The sequence below is a fragment of the Entelurus aequoreus genome, linkage group LG10 (genome assembly GCF_033978785.1).
Source record: "Entelurus aequoreus isolate RoL-2023_Sb linkage group LG10, RoL_Eaeq_v1.1, whole genome shotgun sequence".
Lineage (NCBI taxonomy): Eukaryota > Metazoa > Chordata > Actinopteri > Syngnathiformes > Syngnathidae > Entelurus > Entelurus aequoreus.
In genome coordinates, this window is record NC_084740.1 from 39899473 (window position 1) to 39919472 (window position 20000).

Consider the following 20000-nt stretch of genomic DNA (forward strand, 5'->3'; position numbering starts at 1 on the left):
GTTTGATTATCACATCACTCTAAATGTATAGACTATAAAGTTCACAAACATAAAGAGGGATCCTAGTGGGCCAGGCCAATCTTTCCTTTTCTCTAAACTAAAACTGGGGAAATGCGTAGTGTTCTGGGCTTCAGTACAGTGTTGATCTCATGAAGACGTGATTTTATTTCACAATTCCTTGAGAGAAAAAAATGCCTGGTTAGGCTTTGTGTATGTCATGTGTGCCTTCCTTGGGTGAAGCCAGCTTTACAACTATGTTGTTATTATGCGGTTTTTTGTTACTTATGTATGTTATGTTGCAGCTATTTAAAATAGTTTTGTCAATTTGTTCTGGCCTGAAATAAATTGGCCCTTTGAAACATATCTTTGTCTTTGTGTGTTGTATGTAGACCACATTGCTTAGCAGAGTTCAGTGATGCAAATGCATGTCAAGTTGATCAACAGATTGTATTATTCTCCAGTGCAATAACAGTACTGAAATGAAGGCTAAAAGGCCATTAATGGGAGCCTTAAAAAAAAAAAAAAAGTAACTAAATAGTTACTTTTCACAGTAACGCATTACTTTTTGGTGTAAGTAACTGAGTTAGTAACTGAGTTAGTTTTGAAATAAAGTAACTAGTAACTGTAACTACTTACTGGTTTTCAGTAACTAACCCAACACTGATTGTCACGGACCAGGGGCCTCAAAAACCTGGTGTACGCCCTTTTCACGGCAAGGTTGAAATGTCGTCGCCGCAAACGCCAGAATGAGGCACCTCCTATTCCTTGTCTGTGATTTCTGATTGGGCAGAGTGTAGGATCTAAGGTGCATGGCTCATTTGAATATGATTCGCTTATTTAAATGGGGTCGGGGACAGGAAGTGGCACGCCAACATGTGCGCTCAATTCCACGTTGATTGGGATGTAAAAAGAAATGTGCATGGATTAATGTGCACGATTTTTATACATCTGAAATGGTTTGTACGCACGCCCTTTTCTGGAGTTTTAGTAAGAAATTAACTCACTACATGAGGCCCCAGGTCGAGTACCCCGTTTGTTGAATGCTTCTGTTTGCATTTGTGTTTTTTAATGTAAATTAAAGCGTCATCGATCTGATTTTAAAAGGTAATAGTTTGACAACACTGATATAAGCGCCGTACATGGCAGTGTGTGAATGTGTGAATGTGGAAATAATGTCAAAGCTCTTTGAGTTCCTTAAAAAGGTAGAAAAGCGCTATACAAGTACAACCCATTTATTTACCATTTAAATGTAAAAATGTTTTATTTGGGTGTCACAAGTAAAACAGGGTTCTCAATGTTTTTGACCTCGGGGCCCGATTTTTCCACTACAGAGGTTAACACTGAGTTAGTAATCCTACTCTTGATATTAATTTAATTAAATAATTATATCGAACCTACTTACAGTTTACAACTTTGTTCAAAACCTAAAAGCAGTGAAGTTGGCACGTTGTGTAAATGGTAAATAAAAACAGAATACAATGATTTGCAAATCCTTTTCAACTTATATTCAATTGAATAGACTGCAAAGACAAGATACTTAATGTTCCAACTGGAAAACGTTATTTTTTGCAAATATCAGCTCATTTGGAATTTGATGCCTGCGAGGTGTTTCAAAAAAGCTGGCACAAGTGGCAAAAAAGACAGAGAAAGTTGAGGAATGCTCATCAAACACTTATTTGGAACATCCCACAGGTGAACAGGCAAATTGGGAACAGGTGGGTGTCATGATTGGGTATAAAAGCAGCTTCCATGAAATGCTCAGTCATTCACAAACAAGGATGGGGCGAGGGTCACCACTTTGTCAACAAATGCCTGAGCAAATTGTCCAACAGTTTAAGAACAACATTTTTCAACGAGCTATTACAAGGAATTTAGGGATTTCACCATCTACGGTCTGTAACATCATCAAAAGGTTCAGAGAATCTGGAGAAATCACTGCACCTAACATTGAATGACTTTGGATCCCTCAGGCGGTACCGCATCAAAAAGCAACATCAGTGTGTAAAGGATATCACCACATGGGCTCCGGAACACTTCAGAAAACTACTGTCACTAACTACAGTTGGTCGCTAGCTACATCTGTAAGTGCAAGTTAAAACTCTACTATGCAAAGCGAAAGCCATTCATCAACAACACCCGGAAATGCCACCGGCTTCGCTGGGCCCGAGCTCATCTAAGATGGACTGATGCAAAGTGGAAAAGTGTTTTGCGGTCTGACGAGTCCACATTTCAAATTGTTTTTGGAAACTGTGGACGTCGTGTCCTCCGGATTGTTATAGGCACAAAGTGTAAAAGCCAGCATGTGTGATGGTATGGGGGTGTATTAGTGCCCAAGACATGGGTAACTTACACATCTGTGAAGGCACCATTAATGCTGAAAGGTACATACAGGTTTTGGAGCAACATATGTTGCCATCCAAGCAACGTTATCATGGACGCCCCTGCTTATTTCAGCTTCCTTCCCGCACTGTGCGATTCAAGAACTCCTTCATTCCGCACTCCATCCAGCTGTATAATCACTCACCATACAGCAATAGATGATATCTGCCTATTACCTGACACCTGACAAGTCAGCTACTTCTCTTTGTTTTTAATGTCTATTTTCTGCTGGATCTACTCTTGATTTTATGCTGCTGCTGTCACATATACTGTAATATTGTACATGGTCATTGGTATATATTGTATATATGTTATAGACATAATATAATATATCTGTATATATAATATACTGTACACATATGTATATATTCGTATATGTTATATTTTATATCGCTATATTTAGTCTATTTATACCTGCATTGTCCTTTCCATCCTTACACTTTCCATCATTGTAACTGAGCTACTGTGTTGAACAATTTGTCTTGTGGATCATTAAAGTTTGTCTAAGTCTGTGTCTAAGTCTAAGACAATGCCAAGCCACGTGTTAAGACAGCGTAGCTTCATAGTAAAGAGTGCGTACTAAACTGGCCTGCCTGTAGTCCAGACCTGTCTCCCATTGAAAATGTGTGGTGCATTATGAAGTGTAAAATACGGCAACGGAGACCCCTGGACTGTTGAACAACTTAAGCTGTACATCAAGCAAGAATGGGAAAGAATTCCACCTGAGAAGCTTCAAAAATGTGTCTCCTCAGTTCCCAAACGTTTACTGAGTGTTGTTAAAAGGAAAGGCCATGTAACACAGTGGTGAACATGCCCTTTCCCAACTACTTTGGCACGTGTTGCAGCCATGAAATTCTAAGTTAATTATTATTTGCAAAAAAAAATGAAGTTTCTCAGTTGGAACATTAAATATCTTTGCAGTCTATTCAATTGCATATAAGTTAAAAAGGATTTGCAAATCATTGTATTCTGTTTTTATTTCCATTTACACAACGTGCCAACTTCTCTGGTTTTGGGTTTTGTAAAATGGCATAAAAAGATAAATTTATATCAAACACAAACTTTAGGCTTCGGTCAGGCCGATTACAAAAATAAATATTAGCCAAATATACAGCAAAAGAAGGAACTTTTACGCTGTGTTAAAAGAAATCAACTAAATGAATAATAAATATATGTTTCTCAACTGAACAGTCAGTAAAATTTGAGTGCAAATGAAAAGACAGCTTTACCACTTTAGTCATATTTTTTTGCGCTTAAGAAACTTGTCTATGACTTTAGCTCCAGACTTCCTTTGTCTGTTTGATATTGTCATTACACTGTAAAAAAAAAAAAAAAAAAAAGTTGAGAAAACGCAAATTTTCAAGGCAACATGATGCAACAAGATTTTTGCGTTTTCTCAACTTTTGACTACTATTGACTTAACTAAGATTTACAAGTTGAGATAAGAGTTATGTCAACTCGGATGTTTCAATCTTTCAAATCTTTTTTGAAAAATCTATCTTGTTGTAGTTAATTTTGTGGCGAGTTTGGTCCGTTTTACAAAAGAATAGAGCCACAAATCATATGTGATATTAACTTGTGATCATATGTGATGTTAACTTGTGATCATATGTGATGTTAACTTGTGATCATATGTGATGTTAACTTGTGATCATATGTGATATTAACTTGTGCTGCTTTAAATGGAATTTAGATATTGACTTTACAAAAGAATACATCCACAAATCATATGGAATATTAACTTGGATGTGATATTACCTTGTGATCATATGTGATGTTAACTTGTGATCATATGTGATATTAACTTGTGATCATATGTGATATTAACTTGTGCTGCTTTAAATGGAATTTAGATATTGACTTTACAAAAGAATAAATTCGCAAATCATATGGAATATTAACTTGGATGTGATATTAACTTGTGATCATATGTGATATTAACTTGTGCTGCTTTAAATGGAATTTAGATATTGACTTTTACAAAATAATAAATCCACAAATCATATGTGATATTAACTTGTGATCATATGTGATATTAACTGGTGCTGCTTTAAATGGAATTTAGATATTGACTTTTACAAAAGAATAAATCAACAAATCATATGGAATATTAACTTGTGATCAGGGATGATACTCGAAACCGGTTTTCCCGGTTGTTCGATAAGAAAAGAACCGACTCCTCGGACTCAAATCCCTTTTTGAGAACCGGTACCCGTTATCGAGACCACTATAGTAAAGAAAAAGAGTTGGTTCTTTATTCGAACCCCTCGGAACGAATCCCGTCCCGACCAGAAATGCTCCGTGGGACATCACAAGAAATCAGTCATGTAGCTCAGTCATTAGGCGCAGATAGCGAAAGCAGGAAAAAATGGACGGGAAAAAGTGCTCCAAGGTGTAATAAAGTTCAAAACAAAAGGTATAATCCAATGAATAACTTTACTGGGAGATTTGAGCAGGGTACAAACACATGAAGAACACTTCTACGACCCACCGGAAACATAGCAACCAGGCTAGCAACGCACCTCCTTTACGGCAGCTGTCGCAACGTTCTTATAGCAACCGCAGCACATACATATATGACATGATCTCCCTTTTTCAACTTTTGGTTTTCTTTCCTTGTAAACAAAACAAAATCACACTGTATATGTGTTGTCTGTCTAATTATAAATAATGCAGACGAGGCGTGTTGGCTGAGTTCTTGACGTTTACTTTCACAGCGTGGCAACATGCAACACTTTTCGGGGCTACCGCGCATGCTCGTCACTCCCGTTGCATGATGGGTAGTGTAGTTGTTATATTCCCTAGCTCGTAACATCTTTCCCCTATAAAGAAATAATGTTAACTCAATAAAGTGTATTTCTTTTTTTAGCTTTAACTTTTCATTTTTTAGCACTGTAACCACATTTGCAAACAACTTTTCTCTTCATAGAATTTTCTTTCAATAAAGAAATAAAGTGCACAAATGTCAAAGCATCATAACAAACAGTTATGTCAAATAGCAGCAGAAGTGCACTTTTTGGAGATCTGTATTATTTTCAGTTTTGTGCCCAAGGGACTGATTTTATTTAACACTATATTATTTATACACCTATTATCATCACAGAGACAGGTTGTTTTTGTGTTACTGTATATATTTGTTTTTCTGAAAAATCCCACTTAATATACTTTGGGTAACAACAGTCAATATTTATTTATTTTATTTTTTTAGGGGGGCAACAGTCAATATTTATTTATTTTTTAGATTAAATTGTTTTCTTTTTTTAATAAAAGTGAGCTTTTGTTAAACCAAATATTGTGTTTTTTTTCCATATACAACAACCTATCTGGACTCGATAAGAGAATCGATAAGGAATCGGTTCGATAAGAGGATTTGATAATAGACTCGAACTCGATAATTTCTTATCAAACATCATCCCTACTTGTGATCATATGTGATATTAACTTGTGATCATATGTGATATTAACTTGTGATCATATGTGATATTAACTTGTGCTGCTTTAAATGGAATTTAGATATTGACTTTTACGAAATAATAAATCCACAAATCATATGGAATATTAACTTGTGATGATATGTGATGTTAACTTGTGATCATATGTGATATTAACTTGTGATCATATGTGATATTAACTTGTGCTGCTTTAAATTGAATTTAGATATTGACTTTTACAAAAGAATAAATCAACAAATCATATGGAATATTAACTTGGATGTGATATTAACTTGTGCTGCTTTAAATGGAATTTAGATATTGACTTTTACAAAATAATAAATCCACAAAACATATGTGATATTAACTTGTGATCATATATGATGTTAACTTGTGATCATATGTGATATTAACTTGTGATCATATGTGATATTAACTTGTGCTGCTTTAAATGGAATTTAGATATTGACTTTTACAAAATAATAAATCCACAAATCATATGTGATATTAACTTGTGATCATATATGATGTTAACTTGTGATCATATGTGATATTAACTTGTGATCATATGTGATATTAACTTGTGCTGCTTTAAATGGAATTTAGATATTGACTTTTACAAAATAATAAATCCACAAATCATATGTGATATTAACTTGTGATCATATATGATGTTAACTTGTGATCATATGTGATATTAACTTGTGATCATATGTGATATTAACTTGTGCTGCTTTAAATGGAATTTAGATATTGACTTTTACAAAATAATAAATCCACAAATCATGTGATATTAACTTGTGATCATATGTGATATTAACTTGTGCTGCTTTAAATGGAATTTAGATATTGACTTTTACAAAAGAATGAATCAACAAATCATATGGAATATTAACTTGGATGTGATATTAACTTGTGATCATATGTGATATTAACTTGTGCTGCTTTGAATGGAATTTAGATATTGACTTTTACAAAATAATAAATCCAAAAATCATATGTTATATTAACTTGTGATCATATATGATGTTAACTTGTGATCAAATGTGATATTAACTTGTGATCATATGTGATATTAACTTGTGCTGCTTTAAATGGAATTTAGATATTGACTTTTACAAAATAATAAATCCACAAATCATATGTGATATTAACTTGTGATCATATATGGTGTTAACTTGTGATCATATGTGATATTAACTTGTGATCATATGTGATATTAACTTGTGCTGCTTTAAATGGAATTTAGATATTGACTTTTACAAAATAATAAATCCAAAAATCATATGTTATATTAACTTGTGATCATATATGATGTTAACTTGTGATCAAATGTGATATTAACTTGTGATCATATGTGATATTAACTTGTGCTGCTTTAAATGGAATTTAGATATTGACTTTTACAAAATAATAAATCCACAAATCATATGTGATATTAACTTGTGATCATATATGGTGTTAACTTGTGATCATATGTGATATTAACTTGTGATCATATGTGATATTAACTTGTGCTGCTTTAAATGGAATTTAGATATTGACTTTTACAAAATAATAAATCCACAAATCATATGTGATATTAACTTGTGATCATAAGTGATATTAACTTGTGCTGCTTTAAATGGAATTTAGATATTGACTTTTACAAAATAATAAATCCACAAATCAAATGTGATATTAACTTGTGATCATATGTGATATTAACTTGTGCTGCTTTAAATGGAATTTAGATATTGACTTTTACAAAATAATAAATCCACAAATCATATGGAATATTAACTTGTGATCATATGTGATGTTAACTTGTGATCATATGTGATATTAACTTGTGCTGCTTTAAATGGAATTTAGATATTGACTTATACAAAATAATAAATCCACAAATCATATGTGATATTAACTTGTGATCATATGTGATATTAACTTGTGCTGCTTTAAATGGAATTTAGATATTGACTTTTACAAAATAATAAATCCACAAATCATATGTGATATTAACTTGTGATCATATGTGATATTAACTTGTGCTGCTTTAAATAGAATTTAGATATTGACTTTTACAAAATAATAAATCCACAAATCATATGGAATATTAACTTGTGATCATATGTGATATTAACTTGTGATCATATGTGATATTAACTTGTGCTGCTTTAAATGGAATTTAGATATTGACTTTTACAAAATAATAAATCCACAAATCATATGGAATATTAACTTGTGATCATATGTGATATTAACTTGTGATCATATGTGATATTAACTTGTGCTGCTTTAAATGGAATTTAGATATTGACTTACAAAATAATAAATCCACAAATCATATGGAATATTAACTTGTGATCATATGTGATGTTAACTTGTGATCATATGTGATATTAACTTGTGATCATATGTGATGTTAACTTGTGATTATATGTGATGTTAACTTGCGATCATATGTGATGTTAACTTGTGATCATATGGAATATTAACTTGTGATCATATGTGATGTTAACTTGTGATCATATGTGATATTAACTTGTGATCATTTGTGATATTAACTTGTGATCATTTGTGATATTAACTTGTGATCATTTGTGATATTAACTTGTGATCATATGTGATGTTAACTTGTGATCATATGGAATATTAACTTGTGATCATATGTGATATTAACTTGTGATCATATGTGATGTTAACTTGTGATCATATGGAATATTAACTTGTGATCATATGTGATGTTAACTTGTGATCATATGTGATATTAACTTGTGCTGCTTTAAATGGAATTTAGATATTGACTTTACAAAAGAATAAATCCGCAAATCATATGGAATATTAACTTGGATGTGATATTAACTTGTGATCATATGTGATATTAACTTGTGCTGCTTTAAATGGAATTTAGATATTGACTTTTACAAAATAATAAATCCACAAATCATATGTGATATTAACTTGTGATCATATGTGATATTAACTTGTGCTGCTTTAAATGGAATTTAGATATTGACTTTTATCAATCAATCAATCAATTATATTTTATATAGCGCTTTTCTCTAGTGACTCAAAGCACTTTACATAGTGAAACCCAATATCTAAGTTACATTTAAACCAGTGTGGGTGGCACTGAGAGCAGGTGGGTAAAGTGCCTTGCCCAAGGACACAACGGCAGTGACTAGGATGGCGGAAGCGGGGATCGAACCTGCAACCCTCAAGTTGCTGGCACGGCCGCTCTACCAACCGAGCTATACCACCCTTGATTGATTGATTGATTGATTGATATGTGATGTTAACTTGTGATCATATGTGATATTAACTTGTGCTGCTTTAAATGGAATTTAGATATTGACTTTACAAAAGAATAAATCCACAATTCATATGGAATATTAACTTGTGATCATATGTGATGTTAACTTGTGATCATATGTGATATTAACTTGTGATCATATGTGATATTAACTTGTGCTGCTTTAAATGGAATTTAGATATTGACTTTTACAAAATAATAAATCCACAAATCATATGGAATATTAACTTGTGATCATATGTGATATTAACTTGTGATCATATGTGATATTAACTTGTGCTGCTTTAAATGGAATTTAGATATTGACTTTTACAAAATAATAAATCCACAAATCATATGGAATATTAACTTGTGATCATATGTGATATTAACTTGTGATCATATGTGATATTAACTTGTGCTGCTTTAAATGGAATTTAGATATTGACTTTTACAAAATAATAAATCCACAAATCATATGGAATATTAACTTGTGATCATATGTGATGTTAACTTGTGATCATATGTGATGTTAACTTGTGATTATATGTGATGTTAACTTGCGATCATATGTGATGTTAACTTGTGATCATATGGAATATTAAAGGCCTACTGAAACCCACTACTACCGACCACGCAGTCTGATAGTTTATATATCAATGATGAAATCTTAACATTATAACACATGCCAATACGGCCGGGTTAACTTATAAAGTGACATTTTAAATTTGCCGCTAAACTTCCGGTTCGAAACGCCTCTGAGGATGACGTATGCGCGTGACGTAGACCGGCGAACACGGGTATGCCTTCCACATTGAAGCCAATACGAAAAAGCTCTGTTTTCATTTCATAATTCCACAGTATTCTGGACATCTGTGTTCGTGAATCTGTTTCAATCATGTTCATTGCATTATGGAGAAGGAAGCCGAGCAAGCAAAGAAGAAAGTTGTCGGTGCGAAATGGACGTATTTTTCGAACGTAGTCAGCCACAACAGTACACAGCCGGCGCTTCTTTGTTTACATTCCCGAAAGATGCAGTCAAGATGGAAGAACTCGGATAACAGAGACTCTAACCAGGAGGACTTTTGACTTCGATACACAGACGCCTGTAGAGAACTGGGACAACACAGACTCTTACCAGAATTACTTTGATTTGGATGACAAAGACGCAGACGTGCTACTGTGAGTATGCAGCTTTGGCTTTTTTTTGCGTATGTACGTAACTTTTTTAAAATATATAAGCTTTATGAACCTTGGGTTAGGTGAACGGTCTTTTGGGCTGAGTGATTGTGTGTGTTGATCAGGTGTTTGAATTGTATTGGCGTGTTCTATGGAGCTAGGAGCTAGCAGAGGAGCTAGGAGCTAGCATAACACGTACCGTACCGTACGTGCGCGTCACGTACGTAACTTTTTAAAAATATATAAGCTTTATGAACCTTGGGTTAGGTGAACGGTCTTTTGGGCTGAGTGATTGTGTGTGTTGATCAGGTGTTTGAATTGTATTGGCGTGTTCTATGGAGCTAGGACCTAGCAGAGGAGCTAGGAGCTAGCATAACACGTACCGTACCGTACGTGCGCGTCACGTACGTAACTTTTTAAAAATATATAAGCTTTATGAACATTGGGTTAGGTGAACGGTCTTTTGGGCTGAGTGATTGTGTGTGTTGATCAGGTGTTTGAATTGTATTGGCGTGTTCTATGGAGCTAGGAGCTAGCAGAGGAGCTAGGAGCTAGCATAACAAACACGCAGGTGTTATTATGCAGGATTAATTTGTGGCATATTAAATATAAGCCTGGTTGTGTTGTGGCTAATAGAGTATATATATGTCTTGTGTTTATTTACTGTTGTAGTCATTCCCAGCTGAATATCAGGTACCGTGAGTATGCAGCCTTGGCTGCTAAACATTCGATAACTTGACCGTATGTGCGCGTCACGTACGTAACTTTTTAAAAATATATAAGCTTTATGAACCTTGGGTTAGGTAAACGGTCTTTTGGGCTGAGTGATTGTGTGTGTTGATCAGGTGTTTGAATTGTATTGGCGTGTTCTATGGAGCTAGGAGCTAGCAGAGGAGCTAGGAGCTAGCATAACAAACACGCAGGTGTTTTTATGCAGGATTAATTTGTGGCATATTAAATATAAGCCTGGTTGTGTTGTGGCTAATAGAGTATATATATGTCTTGTGTTTATTTACTGTTGTAGTCATTCCCAGCTGAATATCAGGTCACCCCCGGCTCTCACAGCATCTTCCCTATCTGAATAGCTTCAACTCCCCACTAGTCCTTCACTTGCACTTTACTCATCCACAAATCTTTCATCCTCGCTCAAATTAATGGGGAAATTGTCGCTTTCTCGGTCCGAATCTCTCTCACTTCATGCGGCCATCATTGTAAACAATAGGGAACTTTGCGTATATGTTCAACTGACTACGTCACGCTACTTCCGGTAGGTGCAAGCCTTTTTTTTTATCAGATACCAAAAGTTGCAATCTTTATCGTCGTTGTTCTATACTAAATCCTTTCAGCAAAAATATGGCAATATCGCGAAATGATCAAGTATGACATAGAATAGATCTGCTATCCCCGTTTAAATAAAAAAAATTCTATTCAGTAGGCCTTTAACTTGTGATCATATGTGATGTTAACTTGTGATCATATGTGATATTAACTTGTGCTGCTTTAAATGGAATTTAGATATTGACTTTACAAAAGAATAAATCCGCAAATCATATGGAATATTAACTTGGATGTGATATTAACTTGTGATCATATGTGATATTAACTTGTGCTGCTTTAAATGGAATTTAGATATTGACTTTTACAAAATAATAAATCCACAAATCATATGTGATATTAACTTGTGATCATATGTGATATTAACTTGTGCTGCTTTAAATGGAATTTAGATATTGACTTTTATCAATCAATCAATCAATTATATTTTATATAGCGCTTTTCTCTAGTGACTCAAAGCACTTTACATAGTGAAACCCAATATCTAAGTTACATTTAAACCAGTGTGGGTGGCACTGAGAGCAGGTGGGTAAAGTGCCTTGCCCAAGGACACAACGGCAGTGACTAGGATGGCGGAAGCGGGGATCGAACCTGCAACCCTCAAGTTGCTGGCACGGCCGCTCTACCAACCGAGCTATACCACCCTTGATTGATTGATTGATTGATTGATATGTGATGTTAACTTGTGATCATATGTGATATTAACTTGTGCTGCTTTAAATGGAATTTAGATATTGACTTTACAAAAGAATAAATCCACAATTCATATGGAATATTAACTTGTGATCATATGTGATGTTAACTTGTGATCATATGTGATATTGTGATCATATGTGATATTAACTTGTGCTGCTTTAAATGGAATTTAGATATTGACTTTTACAAAATAATAAACCCACAAATCATATGGAATATTAACTTGTGATCATATGTGATATTAACTTGTGATCATATGTGATATTAACTTGTGCTGCTTTAAATGGAATTTAGATATTGACTTTTACAAAATAATAAATCCACAAATCATATGGAATATTAACTTGTGATCATATGTGATATTAACTTGTGATCATATGTGATATTAACTTGTGCTGCTTTAAATGGAATTTAGATATTGACTTTTACAAAATAATAAATCCACAAATCATATGGAATATTAACTTGTGATCATATGTGATGTTAACTTGTGATCATATGTGATGTTAACTTGCGATCATATGTGATGTTAACTTGTGATCATATGGAATATTAACTTGTGATCATATGTGATGTTAACTTGTGATCATATGTGATATTAACTTGTGATCATATGTGATGTTAACTTGTGATCATATGTGATGTTAACTTGTGATCATATGGAATATTAACTTGTGATCATATGTGATATTAACTTGTGATCATATGGAATATTAACTTGTGATCATATGTGATGTTAACTTGTGATCATATGTGATATTAACTTGTGCTGCTTTAAATGGAATTTAGATATTGACTTTACAAAAGAATAAATCCGCAAATCATATGGAATATTAACTTGGATGTGATATTAACTTGTGATCATATGTGATATTAACTTGTGCTGCTTTAAATGGAATTTAGATATTGACTTTTACAAAATAATAAATCCACAAATCATATGTGATATTAACTTGTGATCATATGTGATATTAACTTGTGCTGCTTTAAATGGAATTTAGATATTGACTTTTATCAATCAATCAATCAATTATATTTTATATAGCGTTTTTCTCTAGTGACTCAAAGCACTTTACATAGTGAAACCCAATATCTAAGTTACATTTAAACCAGTGTGGGTGGCACTGAGAGCAGGTGGGTAACGTGCCTTGCCCAAGGACACAACGGCAGTGACTAGGATGGCGGAAGCGGGGATCGAACCTGCAACCCTCAAGTTGCTGGCACGGCCGCTCTACCAACCGAGCTATACCACCCTTGATTGATTGATATGTGATGTTAACTTGTGATCATATGTGATATTAACTTGTGATCATATGTGATATTAACTTGTGCTGCTTTAAATGGAATTTAGATATTGACTTTACAAAAGAATAAATCCACAATTCATATGGAATATTAACTTGTGATCATATGTGATGTTAACTTGTGATCATATGTGATATTAACTTGTGATCATATGTGATATTAACTCGTGCTGCTTTAAATGGAATTTAGATATTGACTTTTACAAAAGAATAAATCCACAATTCATATGGAATATTAACTTGTGATCATATGTGATGTTAACTTGTGATAATATGTGATATTACTCACAAGAAGATCGGAGTTGACATAACTCTCATCTCAACTTGTAAATCTTAGTTAAGTCAACAATACTAGTCAAAAGTTGAGAAAACGCAAAAATCTTGTTGCATCATTTTGCCTTGAAAATTTGCGTTTTCTCAACAGTATACTGCCACAAGTGGTGGAAAAGCGTGTTGCAGCAAGTCGGCAACAAAAGCTAACTGTGGAAACTCCACATTCCAACAGTGAGTCACCTCGCCAGTGGTCTTCTCCAGATGTGTCATCTCCAGTAGAGGACTTGAGGGCGAGTTGCTTCTGTCAGGAACTCTGAACACACACAAAAAAGAGAAGTATGATACCAATCTCGATGCTTGCAGGCCGTTGGTACTGAAGCATTACCGAGAGGAGCAGCGGAGGATCAAGTTGGTCAGACTGGTTTTCTCCACAAGTTGAGAGTCTGCAAATAGTTGGAGGAAAATTGTAATCAGATTTGTTTTGTTGTGTACAAAGTTGATTTGACTGCTGATTCATCCCGCCTGACGGAACCAGTTGAACCTGCTGCATCTACTCCATAGTGAACTTTCTTACATTCACTCTCATCAACTGCTGAAACATATGCAAGCTTGTAGTCAACCATCTGCACTTCTTTTGATTGATTGATTGAAACTTGTATTACTAGATTGCACAGTTCAGTACATATTCCGTACAATTAACCACTAAATGGTAACACCCCAATAAGTTTTTCAACTTGTTTAAGTCGGGGTCCACGTAAATCAATTCATGGTACAAATATATACTATCAGCATAATACAGTCATCACACAAGTTAATCATCAGAGTATATACATTGAATTATTTACAATCCGGGGGGTGGGATGAGGAGGGTTTGGTTGATATCAGCACTTCAGTCATCAACAATTGCATCATCAGAGAAATGGGCATTGAAACAGTGTATAGGTCTGACTTGGTAGGATATGTACAGCGAGCAGTGAACATAGTGCAGGGGTGTCCAAAGTGCGGCCCGCAAGTCATTTTTTAATGGCCCCACGGCACATTTTAAAAATACGATTGAAAAAAATAAAAAACATTAAAAGTGGTATTTAAAGAGCAAACAGGTGAAATGTAACAAGAAAATGTAGCAATGTTTACTCTAATCACACAAAGCTGCCATGTCGGCTGTTTCTTTAAAATATAATAATGAATCAAAATTAGGGATGTCCGATAATATCGGCCTGCCGATAAATGCGTTAAAATGTAATATTGGAAATTATCGGTATCGTTTTTTTTTATTATCTGTATCGTTTTGTTTTTTTAAATCAACATAAAAAACACAAGATACACTTACAATTAGTGCACCAACCCAAAAAACCTCCCTCCCCCCATTTCTTTCTGTTATCAATATTCTGGTTCCTACATTATATATCAATACAGTCTGCAAGGGATACAGTCCGTAAGCACACATGATTGTGCGTGCTGCTGCTCCACTAATAGTACTAACCTTTAACACTTAATTTTACTCATTTTCATTAATTACTAGTTTCTATGTAACTGTTTTTATATTGTTTTAATTTATTTTTTATTCAAGAAAATGTTTTTAATTTAGTTATTTTATTATTATTTTTTAAAAAGGACCTTATCTTCACCATACCTGGTTGTCCAAATTAGGCATAATAATGTGTTAATTCCACGACTGCATATATCGGTATCGGTTGATATCGGTATCGGTAATAAAAGAGTTGGACAATATCGGAATATCGGATATCGGCAAAAAGCCATTATCGGACATCCCTAATCAAAATCAATGTCATTATGAATTATTGACCTATCCAAGGCTCCAATTACGTCACATTAAATATTTTGAGATATTTTTTGGGGAAAATGTTGCATATTTTGTGTTTGCCATATAAAAAAACTAGCTGTTTTTTTTAAGGGCCTAAAACGAACAAACAAAAAACATAAACAACAATAAAACTTATAATTGACAGATAGATCTGAAGTTGATCTCGAGATTATTGTGTTAAAAGTAAACAGTAAAAAAAATAATAATAATAATTTATTTTTTAACACTTTAATGAGTAGGACCCTTTTGGATCCCCTACAATTTTAGTGTGATTAGTTTTTAAGTGTCATTGCTCAAAAAATAATAATGAATTAAAATCAATTGTGTTATGAGTTATTGACCATTTTAAGGCTCCTATTATATAATCTCAAATATCCCACTTAAAAATTTTATTGGGTGAAAATATTGCATATTTTGTGTTTTTTTCATTTAGAAAAAAGGGTTTTCTTTGACAAAAAGAACATACAATTTAAATCTTTAAAAAATGTTATATTGACAGACCTAATGTTGATCTAGAGATTTAAAAACTTGAATAATAACACAAATAATAATATTGAATAATGACACATTTTTTATATTTTTTGGACCAAAACCCTTTGGGGTCCCCGGGATCAAGCCTGAGTGGAAGCCTAAATGTATATTTTTTATACATATATTGTATTGGTTTTTAAAATAAAAAATATCAAAATGGCCCCTGCTAGCTTTGATTTTTCTATGTGCGGCCCTCAGTGGAAAAAGTTTGGACACCCCTGACATGGTGAGTTCGGATAGCATAAGAACAAGTATATACGTGTACAGCTCTGGTAATGGGTACATTCGCACCCACATGCACAAATGTACTTCAAAATGTAACAATCAAAATAAATATGACTTTTTTTTGTTTACTAGGGCTTGCATCTATAATATGCATTAGTTTGACCATTTAAAATCAACGATAATAAAAAGGAGATGCTTGGAAATAGCATAAAAATGCCCCAAAAACTTGGAAAAATGCGATTCATAGCGTTACTTTTTGGTGTAAAAATCATGAGCGTTCTGTTCAGGTATATTTCTTGTATATTTTGATAAATCATATTTATGTATTGTTAAATTTAAATAGGTATTGATCAATCTTTAAGCTGTGTGTATTTGATTTCAGTTTGCTTTTGACATCTAATTTAGAATTGTAGTTGAAACTTTTACAACCTTGTGTTGCGCTCACGATGGCGTAACCAAACTAGATTATTTTGAATATTTATTCCCTTTTTTACATTTTGTATATTTAAATATACTGTGTTTTATGCTTTTTGGAACATGTACTATACATATAATACAATAAAGTCCCATATAAAATTATGTTTCTAGCAATACTTTAATTTTGCCTTTGAAAGTAACACTCCAATGTCCATTAGTGGAGCTGTACACATACATTAGGTATACATTTGATTATTTACATTTGGTTATTTACAATCCGGGGAGGTGGGATGTGGAGGGGGGAGGGTGTTAGTCAAGGATTGGACATTTCACATTTTGTAAACTTTGTCAGTTTTCAATAGGTATTTTTTTCACGGCGACCTAAGGTTTAGACCAGGGGTGTCCATACTTTTTCCACTGAGGGCCGCACACGGAAAAATTAAAGCATGTGGGGGCCACTTTGATATTTTTCATTTTCAAACCATAACAAAATATATGGATTTTTTAAATTTATTTTACCTTTGTTAAAAATAAGTCAAAATATTACTTTTTTGTTATTATTTAACGCTTATAGTAAATCTCTATATCAACTTCAAGTTGATATAAAGTAATAAAAAATTAAAGGTTTTATGGCTTTTCAGTCAAAAACAACTGTTTTTTTTATAGTAAAACTGAAATATGCAGTATTTAGTAATTAGAGCCCTAAAAGATCATCAATGCAGGACACCATTGATTTTAATTATTTAATATTTTTGAGTAATCACAGTGAAAAGATAAATAAAATACCACTAAATATATTTGGGATCCAAAAGGTGCCCCACTCATAAAGTGATACATTTTTATTAGGTTTTTCTTTTACTTTCAACACTCAAGTTACGAGATCAACTTCAGATATATCTGTCGATTTTACGTTTGAACTATTATGCGCTTTTGTTAAAGAAAACTTTGATGTTTTTATATGGCAACTACACAATATATGCAGTATTTACCACATAAAACATTTTAAAAGTAAAATATTTGAAGTAATTGGAGCCTTGAAAATAATTAATTATAACATGGATTTTTTGTCTTTTTTTTGGAGCAATGGCAAAAAAAAAGAAAGAAAGAAAAGAAAAAAAACAGCCTGCATGGTAGCTTTGTGTCAACGTTGCAACTTTTTCTCGTTAGATTTCATCTCATTCCACTTTATTTTTGCAATAGCATTTCCAGAATGTGTGGCGGGCCGGTAAACAATGGGTGAGGGCAGACATCCGGGCAACTGAGCTACTTTCGGGTTCTTCGAACCATAGCAACCAGACTGGCGTTGAAAACAAACCGTTGCCATTACTCTTTAACCTGTCGACCTACGCTGGTTAAACCCGTCATTCTGCCTCCAAAATGCAGAAAAACTGTGTTGTTTTTGGTTGTGCTAACCACAACTGGAAACAGGGAAAACAAAGGTTGTATTTTGTTCTGCCAAAGCGCGATAAAAGCCCACAGAGACGAGACAAATGGCTCGCAGCTTTACACCGGGAAAAAGAGGACGGTTCTCACTGGAGTCCTCCAAAGTCCCGGGTCGTGTGTTCGGATCACTTCGTTTCTGGTAAATATAAGGAACAAAAATCCACCTTCTTAACCACAACTTGGCTATACGTCCGTGCTAATGTTGTACTTGTTGAATTTGTACCTTATAACGTTCGACAGCTGAAGTTGTTGTTGTACAAAAATAACATGCGGTATATACTATATAGTCTATAGCCTAGCTAGCTATTTTCGAAAACCGGACAACGAGAGGATACCAAAGGCAGCGTTAAGATGGACACCACCGGGAAAACGTAAGCCACGGCAGCCAAAGAACACCTGGCGAAGAACAGTTGAAGGGGCGCTGAAAGAGATGAAGCTTACATGGGGCGAGGCATAGAGCCGAGCACAGCAGCGAGATGAATGGCGTCGAGTCGTCGAAGCCTTATTTCCCATCCGGGAAGAAGAGGGTTAAGTTAAGTAAGTAATATACTATATAGTCTATAGTCTAGCTAGCTATTTTCGAAAACTGGTTTCGTTTAAATTTGCACTTAACAGTTGAGTTTTTAAAAACCAATAAACCCTATAATTTTCATGTTGCCATTCAATACATGTAGCCCTCAAATCTCTCAATATTTTATACACTAACACTTGATCTTGTTGTTATAAATTTATTTATTTATTTATCATTTATCTTGTTGTTGATAACTTCCGCGTCTCTTTCTTAGTAGCGCGCAGGCTAAGCTAACTAGCAAGCTAAGCTAAGCCTGAGAAGCTTTAAAGTTCACTGAGACGAGTCTGACGCAAATAATACATTTTCGTTTTTTCACAAGATATGCGAATAAGTAAAAATGCGTAAATGAAGGATTTAACGCCGACTTCCAAGCCACAACGCTCGTTAAATGCTTTTTCTGTCAATGCTGTGTTCGCTGTGAGCTGGTTTGTTTTCAAAGAATTCCCAGTTGCTAGGGGATTGGTAGGCGGAAGTGACGTAGGTCCGCCCTCACCCATTAGCTGCGGGCCGCAAATGGCCCCCGGGCCGCACTTTGGACACCCCTGGTTTAGACCCACAAGCCGTTTAAATGACTTTTTTCTTCTAAAAAACTAAAGAAAGTAGAAGTTAGTCGTACAGAAGCCGATGAGGTCGCGGAACATGTGCTGCTGCTGCTGGTCTCGGCGCCTCAGCTGGTGGACGACGTGTCGCTTCCACATCTCGGCGTCCGCCATGACTTCAGCCCCCGGCTAAAAGATGTTCTCACGACGTCCGGACATGACAAAAGCACGCCGCGCTCCTCCAATGTTCGCTATCTTCACAGGACCGCCGCCTCTCTGCCACTTTATTTCTTTTTTTACAGCTGCTTGTTTTTCTTCCCCTTGCACGTGACATCTGTCCGCCAATCAGCGCTCACTTCCGCCTTTCCGAAATAAAGCGAGCTTATAGTGCGACCGATACTGCAAAAAAAATGTAGGTAACGACCCAATACCAGGGAAAGTCGATACCTTTTACAAAGGATGTGAATCTTTGGGCTCCTAACGACGAAATGAAACTTTTTCAAAACAGATTACAGGTTAGAAAAGCTCCTTTTAAATGCATGGAGATGGCGGAAGAACATATTAACAATTGATTCTAA

At 34.4% G+C, this 20000-nt stretch overlaps 1 protein-coding gene across 2 annotated transcripts in view; it reads right to left on the minus strand.

Moving 5' to 3' along the window:
- The window catches only part of LOC133658624 (protein Atg16l2), a 43204-nt gene extending 23447 nt beyond the window's left edge, over positions 1 to 19757 (minus strand). For both annotated transcript variants that reach the window (XM_062060854.1, XM_062060853.1), the window contains exons 1-3: positions 19500 to 19757; positions 14257 to 14314; positions 14112 to 14184 (exon numbers count right to left, since the gene is read on the minus strand). In XM_062060854.1, coding sequence (XP_061916838.1) covers positions 14112 to 14184; positions 14257 to 14314; positions 19500 to 19596 — 228 coding nt within the window. In that variant the 5' untranslated portion in view covers positions 19597 to 19757. The remainder of the gene's footprint in view (positions 1 to 14111; positions 14185 to 14256; positions 14315 to 19499) is intronic.
- Positions 19758 to 20000: the final 243 nt, after the last annotated feature.